General features: G+C 40.2%; 1 protein-coding gene across 4 annotated transcripts; it reads right to left on the bottom strand.

Annotated features, from left to right (window-relative positions):
• Positions 1 to 382: 382 nt before the first annotated feature.
• On the bottom strand, positions 383 to 15,540 carry YTHDF1 (YTH N6-methyladenosine RNA binding protein F1). 4 transcript variants are annotated; one of them, XR_008452610.1, is made up of 7 exons: positions 15,213 to 15,540; positions 14,560 to 14,584; positions 13,023 to 13,102; positions 7,882 to 9,408; positions 4,176 to 4,382; positions 3,898 to 4,067; positions 383 to 1,880 (listed from the first exon to the last, which is right to left on the bottom strand). XR_008452610.1 is itself a non-coding variant. In XM_054081588.1 (5 exons), the coding sequence occupies exons 1-5, from the start codon at positions 15,237 to 15,239 to the stop codon at positions 1,854 to 1,856; spliced, it is 1,686 nt and encodes a 561-aa protein (XP_053937563.1). In that variant the 5' UTR covers positions 15,240 to 15,540; the 3' UTR covers positions 383 to 1,853. The 4 variants fall into 4 exon arrangements, 1 of the variants encoding a protein (XP_053937563.1); XR_008452609.1 differs by having other exon boundaries at positions 3,898 to 4,382; XR_008452611.1 differs by lacking the exon at positions 14,560 to 14,584 and having other exon boundaries at positions 3,898 to 4,382.
• Between the last annotated feature and the right edge of the window lie 1,273 nt (positions 15,541 to 16,813).

The following is a 16,813-nucleotide window of genomic DNA, read 5'->3' as shown; positions in this document are numbered from 1 at the left end:
GGGACCTCAAAGTCCATCCAGTTCCAGTCCCCTTCCATGGGCAGGGACACCGCCCACCCGCCAGGCTGCTCCAAGCCCCATCCAACCCGGCCTTGAACACCTCCAGGGATGGGGCAGCCACAACTTCTCTGGGCAACCTGGGCTAGCGTCACCCCATCCTATCAGGAAGAATTTCTTCCTAACATCTAATTGAAATCTTCCTCCTTCCAATATAGAGCTATTCTTGCTCATCCTGTCACTACATACCCTTGTAAAAAGTCCAATTACCATGCTATTCAATCAAAACACTTCTCAAATCAGACTTAATTCATAAGCATATGCACATAGGAAAACAACTGAAAGTAGGAGGTAAAAAAATGAAAATGACATCAAACTTGCTAAATATGTATTGTTTATTAAGGCTTGTATTCTCCTAGAGGAAAAAGTTAATCTGATGCTGTCCATTACCCCTTACAGGCAGTAACAGTCCAGAGACAGAGTTATACGTTCTAAATACAAGTCTAAATGATACAGATTAAACTTTATTTAAATTGGAGGTCCTTTTGGAGTAAATAGTATTCAGAAGATACTTGCTTTCTAATATAGTAAAAGATCCTCTACAATAAACACGTGCAGATTCAGTGTGCTAGAGCAGCGGACATGAGCACCATTTCCATGCTTAATTGGAACTCCAGTTGGTGACAGATTCTCCGACGGTCCCCTCACTCCACAAAAACATGACAGCAAATTCAGTTTCTTAAAACAGGTTTTTTTACTCATCCAACAGAAAAAAATTAGACATACACACTGTCAATTTTAAACATCTGAGGCATAATCCATCATATTATCCGTACTATTAGTTCCTACGTTAAAGCTCAGCATTATTGGTATAAAAACTTTAAATGGCATAAGGATTTGGGGGGTGGGAGGGAGTAATGAAGGGAAGGATTAAAAATGATCTGCAATTAACTAATAACACCTGAAAGCTGAAACAGGTTTAAACACATTGTCCAAAACCCCTGCAATGTTGATAGCATCACATTATTATTTAATTAAGCTACAAAAACTGTAAAGCAGAATCATGGCTGAGAGAAAGCACCTCGCTCACTCCCGGCAGGATATGGTATAACAAATGCACACTGAAGCACTGGTTAACAGAATGTGAAAGGGAAAGGGTTTCCAGAGAAACAATTTCACTGACAATTTGATTCTCTACTAGACAGAAAAAAACATGGCGCATTAGCAGTTTTAAAAGTGTAATTGTACAGATCAAGAAAGAGGCAGAGCAGCTGCACAGAGTGATCCAAAATTTAGGGGTTTCATTTTAAAACTCTGAAGTGCAGTATCTTAAAAGTTTTTTAAATGACAAAAAGAAAAAAATAAAAAAAGGATAAATCAAGGCATAGTTTCCTATTTCCACCATGAGAAAAAGGGGTTGGGAGGAGGATAAAGGAAGATTTGTCATGTATTCTCCATAATCTCTATACCTGGCTAGGAACATAATTTGTGCCAAAATGAACTCTTTGGGAAGCATTGACACTTGAGTATGCTCATGGATAGGTTGACATTAGGTTAACATAACTGTTTACCAACTTAAAAAAATAAAACCAGACACACCTTTATTCATGATTTCTACAGAATTTTACATAGAAAAAAAAGATACAAATTAATGCAGATCCATCTGGGCAAAAATAAACTACAATGTACTTAAAGATGCAACAACTTAATTTCCCCTGCACGAGAAGATACATTGGAGCTGAAAGCTTTAGTTTGTCCTGATGCCAGGATAAAGCACCAGTATACTTAAATTTCGTTTCTCATAGTCGAATTTAGTATCAGTTCTAGCATATATATCAAACTGTATATGTTTATTCTTATTGTTTGTTTCGATTCTGACGTTCCTGCAAAGAGAAAAAAGTTAAAAGTTAAGAAAGATTTTAGTCAAATGAACAAGCAAAAAGTTTTTAGCAGTATAACATCACTGAAGCCATCCTAGACAATTATACACACCATCAGAACATCACTGCTACATTTTATAAACATACTGTATGTATCTGACAAGTCCAAGGACCTGATATCTTAATATGAAGTACAGCTTCAGGTGGAACAGCTGAATGAATACCTGCACAGTCATTTCAAAGACTGAGATCTGATCATGAGAGCAGATCAAAGTCACAGTCAGAAAGGTATGGAATATCAACATTCCTAAGCAGAAACAGCACCTACCATATTCTACTTTCTGTATTATCATAGTTACTGCAGTAGTAGCATAACCAACACGAGAGCAGAAAGGAGATGCTGGATTAGTGAGCTTCACAGACCTGGTATCATTCTGAAGCACTTGGATGACTTCAGAGTTTAGGCACACTGAATAAAAGTAGGACTTGAAGTCTTTAGAATTTCTGTTCCTAATTCTTCCTACCTGCTCTGGGAGGCACTTTGAAACACCTGGCAAGTCAGGGAAAAGGTACATCAGCTGGAAGAAGTTACATGCTTTTCTGAGTCTGATAAAACCCAGCACAGGCAGACTGAACAACCCACAAATTTCCAAAAGCACCCTATCACTGTAGGCTCTCTCAAAAGTCCCTGCTAGCCACAAATACTGAGAGCAGACTAAACTAACCCAAGGGGTACCTGCAGGCATCCCTCAATCTCCATCTAACTACCTGGTGCTCTCCCAGCAGCAGATGCTCTGATCCAGAGCAGCTCCGCACAGGGTGTACAGGGGCAAGTGAAGCAACCCAGTAACACAAAATGGGGGGGCACTGTCAGTTAACTGTTTCAGGAGCCTCATGAGTTGCAGAACACACAGAAGACAGCAAGACAAGCTGAATAAAATATGCTGTTTCTTTAGACCACTGCATTTTTCCAGCTAAGCCACCATGCAGACTGAACAGAAAGGGTTCAGCCTTAGTGTTTCCATCCCATCAAAAGACCGCTTTGCGTGCTGTACTTGAATACATCAATATAGCACCAAATCCCGTTTCAAGCAAGAAAATTGTGAAATGCCTCAAGCATAAACAAGTCAACTCCTGAATTAATGCCTTCAGATTTTACTTGTTTTGTGGAATCTTTCTCTACAAAATTCATCTCAATTGTTTCTGTTGTGATGTAGAGCTTATTTGCAAATACACCAAACATTATAAATATAACATGGTCTATTTGCTACTTCAGCTGTTCACAGCATAAAATCAGATGAGGATTTTTTAAAATGGAATACATTGATTTCTGCCTCTAGGCAGAATAATATTAATATTTCAATGTTCATAAAGAAATTACATCAACAAAGTCTAGCATAAATTCTTAATCTATGATTGAAGACAGAAGTAAGAGATAGCAAAACTCTTCTACTAAATCAACAAAACAGACCATGTGAAGTGGTATAATTTTTAAAAAATCTATATTTCCCCATTCTTTCAGCTCCTGACTTATGGTGAACTGTCAATGAAGGAATTTTTTTAGTGGTAGAGCATCAGAACATATTGGGTGTTGGAATTCTTAATGAAAAGAACTTACAGCTGCCTGACATTTCAAACAAAAGGCACTTAAAAAGAATCTAAATCTGAATCATATCAACCCCACTTTAGGCTCCCCAAAAAGCCATTGTCCCATCCTACTTTCAGTTTTAAAGTGGCAAACCCCGTCTACTCTGCTGCACTGTCCCACCACACTCACCAGCCCGTCCTTTCCCATTGCCTCCCTACATAACTTTTAGGTCTCTATGCTGTCACCCACTGACCCTCGTGACTCCACTTTTCTTCTTTCATTCTCATGGACTGGTCTCATATAAACAGAGAACAGGCTACTTTGACTCAGTACCTACAAAGTACACTCACAGCATTCAGAGACTCAGCTCACGAGTTACAATTCAGTACAATGTACTCTTTATTGAGCAACTTATTAGGCAGTTCCTCATACCTTGCTGCTTGCTTTCTCTCTCTGGGCCTAATCTGAGTCTTCCTTTTAAGAAGTGTTTGATATAAACTGATGCGGAGGAAACTGATGCAATAAATTCTTTGTGCTCTTGAGCATGGCTGCTTTTTAGAAGCTTTAATTCTCATTCTCTTCCTTACTGCTATTTAGCACTCCTGCAAGCAAGAACAAGCAGTTCTGTAAGCAACTAAAAAAGCTTTGCTCATTTTGGTTCTGAAGACCTTAAGGTCTTCACAGTCTCTCCCCTAGAAGGATTCCGATACCTCAGAGATGAGCTCCTGTCGATACTTCTTTGTGACATTAATATGTCTAGTCTTCAGACACAGGAAAACAAAACCTGCAGAAGCTTCCATTTTGAAGAGACTCATCCACGTGAAACTTCTGTACCCTTCATCTCAGTTACAGAGTAGCTGTCAACTTTCCAGCTAAACTTCAGTTGTTAAGGTCAGTGGGATGAAAGCATTCATCTTCTGACACAAAAATAGAAATGTTTTCTTTATAGCAGGAAACACAGTGTTAATCTTAAAAAAGAAATGTTTAACTACAGTTTTGGAGGAAGGATAATATTCCATTCTTAAAAGTTGTGTGTCAATGGATGTGTTCACAGAAAGCATACTGAAAGGAAATACACAATGCTAGAAGGACTATTTCCAAATGCCAATGCGCACTAGCTAATAGTTCACAACATTTAATGACCCAAACAGAACTGGTAACCTTAGTGACTCAGATCTTATCCTGAGATAAGATTATGCAGCTTTTCCAACACAGTACCAAGGTGTAGACCTTGGAAGTGTGCGTAGACCTAGCCAAGTGCCTGGACACAGGTCAGAGACAGCAGCACAGCAGTGCAGTAACTACGACCATCTAATTAAATACACATGAACTGCTGACAGTAGATCGACATACCTGTCCTACCACAAGATGCAAATAAAACCACCAGAATCTGCAACAAGCTAATTTTCTTACATTTTTTCAATTGAAGATTGTACAAGCATGCTTCTAGGGAATGTTAATAACTAGTACAACATTATATTCTAGTCTCTTTTTCAAGAGGCTCTCTTGCATGTGGTGCACCTTTTTCATGTTTTAGGAGCCTGAGATACCATCACATAAGTTGCTTTCTTTGCGGACACTGTAGTGGCCCTGGAAACAGACTGAAAAATGCCAGGAAGGTAAGGCAGGATTCCATGCCACTCACTATATTGCTATTTCATTCCAGGCACCAATATGCTTCTACTACTGGTTTCCCAGGTTTTGGGTCACCAGAATGGTCTTGTATTGTTTATTACTATGGCACAGTAAAAGCTGGACTCAAAACCCAGCACGAACAAATCTTCCCTCAAGTCCAGATGATGATATGGTCCTTAAACAATGCTGGTGTTACTGACGAGCCTTTGGCACTCCGATAAATTTTATCCAGCATTATACCCGCCAAATCCTCATTTGATGATTTGGTGTTAACTTGGAGAGCACACACCAGAGCTTACTCTGCACACAGTGGTTAAGGAAACACTGGCTAGCAACAGCCTGTAACCATCTAAAGAGAAGGGAAATGCTACTGGTTTGTATTGTACAGATTACATGACATTATTCTTCTCTACTAAATATTTGTGGATAAAGGAAATTAAAGCATTCAAGCTCTCCATGTGCAAGGTTTTAAGAATTCTGGCCCTTTGCAACCATAACAGTGGTGAAATCGAACCACAAAATTTCAACAAGTAATTTTACAGCTAAACCACACAGTATAATGAATAAAAAACATAGCAACTTGAAAACCAGTTAGGACGGTACATACACAAATAACCATTTGAAAGTGTCAATTAGATCACAGGATACCTTAACTGGTAATGAATAATAACTGGTTCAAAAGTTATTGTCATAGGAAGGTAAATTTTGCATAATAGAAGGCTTCAGCTTCAACAGCACAAACTTCAACAATAAGAGGTTTAAGTATGTGCATATCCTGCAAAAAAACCTCTCTAGTAATCAGCTGGACTTCTAAAACTCTAGTCAATGAAAGTGAAAATATTCACTATCCAGACAACAGTTTTATAGGACCCTACCCGACAAGCAGGATACTATACTTCATTTCCTCACCGTTGATCTGCTTTGCATCTCTAGCACTATTATTTTCAACTGTCTGTAAATTGTCCAATTTTCCAAGCTATCTGGAGGAAACGTTCAAAGAGACTTCATAGTTTATGTTCTGAATGCATTTTACAAGCTAGAGCCTAAGTTTTAAGTAAGGCAGAAAAATACACGGTTCTGAAAAAATGATCCTGTTACAAAGCAGCGACCCAGGTAATAATATTGTATCAGCACTTGAAAGTGGGAAATAGTTGTGTACACTAAGACAACCCAAAGTGAGATCAGCCCCATAGCTGAACATTAGCCCCCCAAGCTATTACAGAGCAAAGCAAGCTTGGTGTTCAGTGCACAGCCATCCAGATCTCCCTCAAGCCAGTAAGCTAACTGCTATCACCTTCTCAGTACTCTCACTCCTTAAACACTCACCTTATTCTCCCCTCCAAACCTGGCACTAAATCATAGGGAGACTCAGCATAATGCCCCCCCTCAAACAATCACACCCCCTCCCACTCTAAGTGCCAGACCAAGGAACCAGAGCCTTTTGACTTATTCAGGATTCTCTCCTACGAAACAGAAGAGCTCTCCAAGATACAGGTTGCATTAAATATTGAATTGCTAATTGTTTACTGAAGGAATGGAGTGTTGAGGTAAAGGCTTTTAGGTTTTAGCTTGTGGAACCCCACAAGGAGTACACAAGAAAACCTCCCAATCTTAAGCTTTCCTTCCCTACTGTGCTGAGGTATGCTCTGCTCATCTGACGGCTACAAAAAGTTGAGCTGAAAAGTTTAAGACACTGATCTCCTTTTCTTTTATAGTTTAAGGATACATTCTATGAAGATGCTTTAAAGCAATTTCATCTGCACTTCTAAATGGTAATAAAATTTTTAAAATGGCAACTTCAATTCAAACTTCAGGAACACGCATTTCCTCGTTGCTCCAAAAACATTTTGAAGCAAGTGTGAGCTGCACTGAACCAGCCTGTCAAAATACATGCTTTACTTGAAATGCTATATGAAAAAAAAAAGTGTACGAAACACTATCAATATCAAGCAAGTTTGTATTACTTGGCTGGTAACTACACAACCCAATGCCTAGTATTTCGTCAGTCCATTACACCTAGAATACCAAATTAGAAAAAGGCATTCTAAGAACTGAGATCAGAAACAGATGTCTCTTGAAGCAGGCTGAGCACCATGGAAGGTTATACAAGTTTGTACTATACTTTCCCAGTTACTGCCCAAATTTTTCTTACTACATCTTCACTCAAAACTTTTCACAAATTAGTAGATAGCCTAGACTTGGGCAGTGAAACACTTTATTTATCCAAATACTAATACACGTGACTTCAGCAGAAACACAATCTTTCTAACACTATTCCAGCAATTTTCCACAACTTTCATTTCCAGAAAGATCAACTGAACAAACAAGATCAGGACTCATGCTCTTAAAGGTGATGTACAAATTTCAAATGCCATCACAGGCATCAGTTCTGATAGCCCAGTTCCAGTCAAACAGTGTCAAAACACCTTATATTTATAAAGAAATAAACTTAAGAGGCAATCATTGGCAGAATCAAATTAGGGAACAAACTATTTTCTCGTTTATTAACCGTTTTAAGATAAATTAAATCAAACTCATAAGGACATGATGTTCTTTTCCTGCATTACTGCTTAGCTTTCTGCTTTGAAACTAATTAACTATGAAACTGTCACAGACAAATAAGGACCAGTTTGTTTTTTGTGTTGTTAAACACACAAAACCATCAACTTCAGATGAAGTAAAAACATTTCGAATTCCTACTTAAATTTTTTCCACCATAGCAGCCTTCACATTTCATTTTCCCCATATCTATGTATAAAACAAATTTTTTAATAAGTTTACCTTCCGTACCACCTCCTCCTCTTCTTGGCGCTTTTCATAATGAGAAAAGTCATCGAAGATGGAGGTCGTGTGCTTGTAAGTAGCAATAATTTTAAGCACTTGTTTTGCTTTTTCTAAGGGCACCTCCTGTGTATCACGGGAGTTTGTAACGGGTTTGTTGTCATTGTTCTCCAGCCTGATGTGTCGGAGCTGGTTGTTGGGCACATCCTTCACAAAGATCCACTTGACATCAAATTTCCCCTTCCACTTGTCCTGAGACCAGACACCCGCACTGGTGCCATAGTCCACAGGTGATTTCATCTCTGCTACTCCACAGAAGTGCCCACTGCCATTGACACTGAATAGCAGGTAGACTGGACCCTTGTTGTTCATGGACCGAAAAGCACTGTCCAGGCGTTTGTTGCCATGTTCCGTACTACACCAAATAGAATACTTAATGGAACGATGAATATCATCCTCAGAATAGCTCTTTATTATGAACACACGTCCATTTTTAAGGTTCCATTCAAAATCTTTAGGGTTATAGCTGTGAGCAGCTTTCAGTTTTTCAAGGACAGGATGGGATTCGCCACTTGGAAGAGGGTTAGGCTGGGTACTGCCAGCTGAGTTGCTGTCATTACCAGTTCCTCCACTTTGGCCAAAAGCTGCATTTCTGTTGCGAGGAGCTACCCAGCGATTTTGGGGTGGCTGCTGAGGGGTCTGATACTGCGGCTGAGTCAATGGAGGAGGCTGAGTTGGAACAGGCTGAACAATTTGTTGCTGTGGCTGTGGAACAGACTGAGGAGAAGGTATCTGTTGGGGGGCAGGAACTTTTGCCACAGGACCCTTGTTGTCCCAAGTACCTATGTCCATATTATGCTTTATAGGTGGAGGAGGTAATGCTCCTCCAATTACAGGTCCACTTTTTGTTTTCATTTTAGGCTGCGGTTTCGCAGGCTTGCTAGCTATAGCAGCCCAGGAGGTTGGTTTAGATACTGACAAGTTTACATTAGATCCACCGTTACCAGAGAGGGCACCCGTCATCCCAGCACTGTTGACCACAGAACCTACTGTTTTCACCGCAGAAGTTGTAACATCTCCACCAATCTTAAGTCCAACCATTCCCTGTTCAATACTGTTCATTCCAGGAGCTTTATTTAATGTATCATTATGAAATCCTGTCTGTCCATCCACAATGGTGCCACCCAGGGAACTAGGTGGGTAGCTGTAACTGCTCCCATATGCTGAACTTTGAGTCTGCTGTCCTTGGGATCCGCTTGTTCCCCAAGCTGAGAAGGCAGGATTTTCAGGGAAAAAGTTAAACCGGTGTTGATAGATATTATTTCCCAGACCGCCAGGCTGTCCAAAAACAGCATCATGCATAAAATGATGATCTCCGTTACTGAGCTGTCCATAGGTGGTGAGATACGGGATAGGAGGATCTCCTCCTGTAGACCACGGTGCTTCACTGAGAGAATAGGGGAAGCCAATAGATGGTGGATAATAACTGGATAGATAAGGATCAGTCATTGATGGATAGCTACTGTTCTGTTAAAGAAAAAGAAAGGTAACTTCAGATGCAAAACCTCCCTTCATTTATAAATAGCCTTAACACTGTTCATCGAACATAAAAGAATAATAGAGACAAAGTAATTTTAACTTCTAATTACACATCTTAGTTCACATTACCAGAAAGATTCAGGGCTAAAATGCAGTATCTGGGTATTTATAATAGATCCCAGGACTAGTGGCTCACAATGAGGTTAGTACTCCAGATTTTGAGACCACATAAGCTTAGTTACATTAGTAAGGAAGGTCAACATCTCCTGTTACCGAGTCAAACAGTAGCCAGCCTTTTTCTACTCATGAAGAAAGATTATTTTAAGAAAACAATTAAGATTTCCTTCAGACTACAAGATTTCAAACTTCAAAAAAGTATATCTGCAGAATGAGCAAAACTGCACTGGAATGTCAGTCATTTTTAAAAAAAAAATCAGGGTTTTCTTCCTCATTATAAAAATGAAGTAAAAAACCTCCTTGATGAAGAGAAACATAATACTCAACTTATAAACACTGTCATTTAAACTGTGTCATTTTTACTGCTCATTTTTCAATGACTCGCTTCCATGACATCCCAAAGCCAGAGTAATTCAATTTCCTTACTCTCCGCATACAGAGTGACACCATAAAACACATCAAAGACTTACATACCACTTCTGAAATTTAAACAGTCTAAATCTAGTGTTATTGATTCAAAAGAAATAATCCCTGACACTGTCCTTGCTGCCTTTATTTGTGTTCAAATTCTATCACTTAACAAGAGGTATACAATCCCCCTTTCTATGAGAAGATCCTCTAAAACGCATTAAATTTTCTGAGACTCCCAAGCTAAAATAATCAATATTTAGCACAAAAGACATCACTTTTATGAAAGACTTTGAGAACGCTGCTATATCTTACAGTGCTAATGTCAAGAAAATGTAAAAACAAATGCAGATGGAAGGGAAGAGACATAAATAGTTTTTTGGAGATACTTATGTTCATATATTCTACAGACAGAATTTAAGTCCAAAAAGAATAAGCCTGGAAAAAGCAGATGTTTTGTCCTAAAACATTTCTGCTGAAGGATTCTAGGCAGTTATGGAGACTGTCATTTCTATCACGCAGCCTGTGAAGTTTTCACAAGGATTCTAGCAGGATTAAAGGAAAGTGTCAGCAGACATCCTTATAAAAACATTCGATCTATTTTGACTGGCTTTTTGCCAGAGCGGGTAAAAGAAACCCTAACAGAAGTCCTTCACTGCAACAGCAGCACATTTATCTCAACAAACTTATCCTTGACCTTTCTGCATCCTTCTCTATCTTCTCTTTTTCCTTAATTAATAAAAAAGATCCAACCACTCTGTTAATTAGGAAGGGAATCCTCCTTTCTTCCAAAGTATGCTCTTGCTAGTAACTCCCTGTAATCAATAATCTTTCAGTTCTCCCTGACATTACACAGGGGATGCTTTTCTTGCCGAGAGTAACTTTGTAGATACTCTACTCCACTTAGTTCCCTTTGCACTTAAGAGTACTTTTAGTGTGCTTTATAACAGAAAGCTACCACACCTCAAACTTGATCTGTAATAACGAGGAAACTAGAACCTTTACGGAAAGGAAAGAAGGCACTACTACTTCGGTGTAGTTTTCAACAGAAAGATGGCAGACAACTATATTCCATTTGATTATATAATATACTCAATATTCATTTTAAAGACTAATTTGTATTTTTTAAAATATGAAATTAACACAATGCCACCAACCTATATTTGATCTTTGATGTCAAATATTGCTGCGTCAGCAGGGCTTTTCATTTCTTGAATTTTTTTAATTTCTTAAGTATTTGTTTAAAATATCTCATCAGTTTCAAATCTTTCTTGTAGGGCACAGACTTCATAGTAATTAACAGGCTGAATAAATCTGACTGAATAACTAGATAACAGGGCTTTGTTCAGAAACATGGTTGCCTTCAGTACAAAACCTCAGAGTCCTAATTAGTACTACTGTCACTTTCCACTTAAAATTGTGAGACAACTTACACAATTGTTTCTTGTGGAATGCCAATTTCTTACTGCAGCATAAATAAATCCTTCAACAGAGCTACACTTTGACCTAAGAAAACTTTTTTAGAACTATGGCAATTCTAATGGTCATAGCAATTTTTCTGTTTAAACCCAGTAACTGGGCTTGTTGACAGTTATGACACATTTCCGACAACTAAAATAATAGATGGTTCCACATTTCTTCTACATGAAGTTTAATATTCAGTATATTTCACATTAGAAAAACCTATCTTGGTTTTAAATAATTAAAAATAACACAAAAATGTGATGAAGTGAAATTTCAAAAACAGAGAGAAAGGTAAAAACTTCAACTCTTCCAAAACAGGTTTTGCATTAAAAAATTTTTTACTTCCCTTTTTGCACAAGTTTCCTGCTTTGATACTTACTACAATACATTAATTCTAGAGGAGAGGAAATGCTTTCCATTAAATAATTCACACTAAGTCTGGAGGACATATCTATGCTGCAGAGGACTAAGAAGCTTAGCTGAGGAGACTGTTCGCACCCAGAGCAGAGCTCAGGAGACAATTCACATCGTTGTATATACACTTGTCCTGACTTTCAGAGTGATGTCTCTCAATAACTTCCAGAATGAAAAAGAGCTCAAGTATATTGTGTTAAAGTCAGCTGCTACAATCCAAAACAAACTTGTAAGAGGATTCCATCTATTCAACTGCCCTAACAAAAATGTTTAGCAGACTGAATATAACTAATACACAGCACTTGGATGTTTTGCAAGTGATGCCACTAATACTAACACTGGCACCTGTCAGCTTCAGGTTGAATTAGAGATTTCCCTTTTTAAACATAACACTTAGCCAAGAAATATCAGCATTGCTCCAGTAGGTCTCTCTCTGAAATGGTATGTTACACTCATAGAAAAAAAACTTTTTGCATCTCCAGTTTCTACGCATTTTGCTCACTCTAAAAATTTGAATGTTAAGTCCAAAATTACTTTAACTAGAAGGTATTTTCAAGTACAATGGCATTTAAGTCATGGATGTTACTTTAATGTACCTTATAATGAACTGGATTACATTGAGAGTTTACATTACAGTGCCTTACTCTTAAAATAAGACTTTTAAAATCCTTAACATATTTCAGAGGACATGCCAAAAATATTTGCTGAAGTGTAAAGAGCAAGCAGGACAACTCTACAAGCCATCTAGAAAGCTTTGAAACCAGATTTCAATTATGCTAATTCCTAAAATTATACAACTTACACAAATCACGGGAGCCCAAAGAAGAACCTTCAGACTCCCACAGGCAACTCCCCTATCAAGAATAGTCACAGTCCAATCTACCAACAACCTGCAATGTGAGGAGCGATCAGCAGACACTAGCTGGAGCATTAACTTCATTTTCACTTGTGGCCATCTGGGTATGCAGAGTAATATTAGCTTTGTGAGCACAAATGCTAGTCGTATTACCAAGTAACACAATATGCTAGTCATTTCTTTTTCCATTTCTATTTAAGGAATTTGCTCCCTCAACACAATCCTATGAATTGAACGCAAACACCATGCCTAAGAAAACAAACCAAGTTAAAAATACACTAACCTGATTTGACTGCCCAGAAAGGTAAGGTTCAAAATCGTTGTCATGAACTGTATCCTTCTGATGTAACGAACCATTTTGTACTAGGAGAAAAAGGTTACAAGATATTAGGATGCTGCTTAGTAGCATTTTACTAAAGAGTTCTAAACTATTATCTTATAAGAAGCTGCACTTTGAGTCTTACGCTGAGTAAAAAAAAGACCAAGAGATGACGTTTCCCTTCAAATCCAGTTTCTCTTTCTATTGTTTACAAAGCTAAATTTGACTCAATTTTTAAATAAACAAATTATACAGTGAAGAGCAAACAGAACTCACATGAGTTACCTCTGAACACAAGAATAAAGCTACTAACAAAAATTCTGCGAAGCCACACCTGTTATTCTGGTCTATAAGCAGAACTCTCCAAAACCAATGCACTGTCCTCCCAGCATGTGTTATTTACTGCTTAATTTAAGTTGGCTAAAATAAGATGAGATGAAGTTATATTTAATCATGAAACAATGACTAAGTGCCTTGATATCCTGACTTTTTAAGTCTCAACTTCCCGTACATAAAAGAGATTATCTACCATAACTAAAGGCCTACTTCAGCATAAATTCATATGTGCAAAGTATTCAAACCCCATTATTAAAAGACAAAACTAAAACTGCTATTAGGTCACTTCAAATAATTTCTGTTCTTTGCTTTAAACTTAAGAAAGCACGTTAACGCATTACATGATCAGTAAATGAAGCAACTGTTTCATGGAATGGCTCAGCTGAATCAAATGCAATGCCACATAAAATAGGATGCCTAGCAAATAAGTTTGGGAATTTACCAAACTATTTCTGCAAAGTTTGTCAAGGATAATAGAGATAAAGAAGTATTTACAAACGCAGGAAAGTCTCTAACTTTCCATAACTAGAAGCAGATGGATTTTTAAGGCACATCAAGATATATAAAAAACATTTATGAGTTGAATACTGTTAAGTTTCTAAGCCTAAAGAGTTACACACTTACCAACAATCACAGTAACAAACAAGGTATTATCTCAGACACGTTACTGGATTTCAAATGAAGTACAGCAGTTATCATAAGAAGCTTTTTACCTCATCAGAAGTTAACTCTTTTTTATTTAACATTTCTTAAATAATTAAGTTTGTAGGCTTATATATAACAGCTGGTGCATATATCAATCAACAGCAAACCAGGAACACAACTGTATTCATAGAACAGGAAGAGACTACAAAGCACTAGGGAGAAAATACATATGGAATAAGCAAATCCTTGTGACTTTATATAGAAGCCTGCTTTATTTTCTGGAAATGAAGAGTACAAACACATAGTCCTTCCCACTACAGCTCAGTGGCATTAAGCGGGATGTGAGCAAGCTTGTATGAGTAACAATTCATGTTATTTTTGAGACAAAGCACAACTTCCTTTGCTCCAGATATTATCCGTAGGCACTAAGAGCAATACCTCTCTGCTCATCTACAGGTACCTGCATAATTCATCTATTACAGTAACAATTTAAACGACCAGACTTCAGCATGATCCTCACCCTTATTATCCTGTCCTTTCGGTCTCTGGAAAGCCACAGCACACGATTGGGTAATGGAAAAGAGAGAAAAAAAAAAGAAAGAAGAGAAATATAAAAAGTTAATTTTAGAAAACTGCTTAGTTTGTCACTACAAAGCATACAACTTTTGAGAAGGGGTAACAGGCTGATAAAATGGCCAATAACGCAGCAGGGTTTGTCTGAACTGGGTCTGAGAAGTGCATGTGATATTATCACAGATTGGTTTGGGTTAGGGTTAGAAGAGACCTTAAAGCCCATCCAGTTCCACCCCGTGCCATGGGCACGGACATCTCCCACTGAATCAAAGCCCCATCCAGCCTGGCCTTGAACACCTCCAGGGATGGGGCAGCCACCGCTGCTCTGGGGAACCCGAGCCAGGGCCTCCCCACCCTCATGGTGAAGAATTTCTTCCAAATGCCTAATCTGAATCTTCCCCTTTCCAATTTCAAGCATTCCTTAGCCATGCCAACAAACTCCGAAAGAGAACGTGCCGCGCCCACGGGGGCGGTAGCGAAGCTCCAGAGAGGCCGGGAGGGCGAGGAAAAGCCTTTCCCAAGCAGCCGCAGGCCCCGGCCAGGGAAACCCCCGCCCGGGGCGCAGTGGCGGCCGTCCCCGCGCTCCTCTCCAACGCTTACCTGAGGGTCAACGCTTGTGGCAGACATAATTCATGTAGGGTCCGCCGTGGCGCGGCAGCGAGGCCGGGCGGGCGCGGCGGGGCCTGGCGGCGCCTCCCCCTCAGGGGCCGAGGGAGGGAAAGGGGCCGCTGGCGTCTCTTACAGAGGGCCCGGGGGGCGTTCGGGCGGCGCCGGTACCCGCGGCTGGGCTCGCCCTGTGGGCCCCGACCCTTCACATGCCCGCCCGGGCCTGCCCGCCGCGCTGGGGCCACAGCAAGGGTCGGAGCCGGAGCCTCCCGCTCCAATGGCGGCGGGCGCGGGGCTGCGGTGACGTCAGCGCCGGCAGCGCGCGGGGCACGCCGGGAGCGAGGGGCGGGGCCGAGCAGCCAGGCGCGCGCGGAGGGGCCGCGAGACTGCGCATGCGCGGGGAGGGGGCGGCCCCTCCCACAGCACAGAGCGGGTGAGGTGGAAAGTACGTGAAAGCGTGGGATGTTCCACCCGCACCCACAGTATCAGGGGCTCCAGGAACCATCCAACCTGACCTTGGACACCTCCAGGGCTGGGGCAGCCACCACTGCTCTGGGCAATCTGATCTAGAGCCTCATTGCCCTCACAGGAAAACATTCCTTCCTAATGTCCAGTCTAAATCTTCCCCCTCCTATTTAAAGCCATTCCCCCTCATCCTATCATTCCGTACCCTTGTAAAAAGTCATAGAATCATAGAGTCATCGAATTAGAATCACAGTATCACAGAATGGGTTGGGGTGGAAGGGGTCTCAAAGCACAGCCAGTTCCACCACCTCCCACTGTGGGGTTGTTCCAAGTTGATCCGGTTGTTCCAAGCCCCATCCAACCTGGTCTTGAACACATCCAGGGATGGGGCAGCCACAGCTTCCCTGGGCAACCTGGGCCAGGGCCTCCCCACCCTCACAGGAAAACATTTCTTCCTAGTGTCCAATCTAAATTTTCCCCCTTCCAATCTTAGGCCATTCCAACCTCATCCTATCACCCCATGCCCTTGTAAAAAGTCATAGAATCATAGAGTCATCGAATCAGAATCACAGAATTATGGAATGGTTTGGGTTAGAAGGGAACTCAAAGCCCATCCAGTTCCACCCCCTGCCACGGGCAGGGGCACCGCCCGTTGAATCAGGCTGCTCCAAGCCCCATCCAACCTTCTCTCTCCTTTCACATATCCCTGCCATTTAATAGGTTTGTGTGCATGAATGCTTGGCTAGTGCCCTCAAAAACAAACGTGAGGAAAAAATGAGCACCATGGCTACAGAGCAGAACATCTGCTTGTAAGGAAGAGGGAAAGGCTTGTCGTGGATACTTGGGTGATGTGCGCTGCTCTTAGGTCCATGTGATTGTGATTGTTCACTACTCTTGATATAGAAAGTATGTGACTATGAATCATCCAGCCAGGAGTGTATGTAGGCAGAATATTAGAACTGTATTTGCAGGATACAGGGGACTGAAGCTATGAGGCTATACCTGCTATTTCAGATTTAAAGACAGAGCATGTCCAGCACACATACATATGTGTGTGCTTAAGTCTGTATTTGTGGGAATATTTTTTTTCTTTTGCATTATTTATTGCTTCTTCCTGGCAATTTTAAGAA

The sequence above is a fragment of the Cuculus canorus genome, chromosome 16 (assembly GCF_017976375.1).
Source record: "Cuculus canorus isolate bCucCan1 chromosome 16, bCucCan1.pri, whole genome shotgun sequence".
Classification (NCBI taxonomy): Eukaryota; Metazoa; Chordata; class Aves; order Cuculiformes; family Cuculidae; genus Cuculus; species Cuculus canorus.
This window is presented reverse-complemented; position numbering and strand designations above follow the sequence as displayed.

What these genes read in the sequence shown, in the direction of transcription:
- YTHDF1 (XM_054081588.1), bottom strand. Translation starts at nt 15,239, where the DNA reads ATGTCTGCCACAAGCGTTGACCCTCAG. An exon ending in CCACAAGCGTTGACCCTCAG is followed by an intron (nt 14,585 to 15,212) that starts GTAAGCGTTGGA and finishes GTGGCTTTCCAG; the next exon opens with AGACCGAAAGGACAGGATAA. An exon ending in TTTCTGGGCAGTCAAATCAG is followed by an intron (nt 9,409 to 13,022) that starts GTTAGTGTATTT and finishes TTTCTTTAACAG; the next exon opens with AACAGTAGCTATCCATCAAT.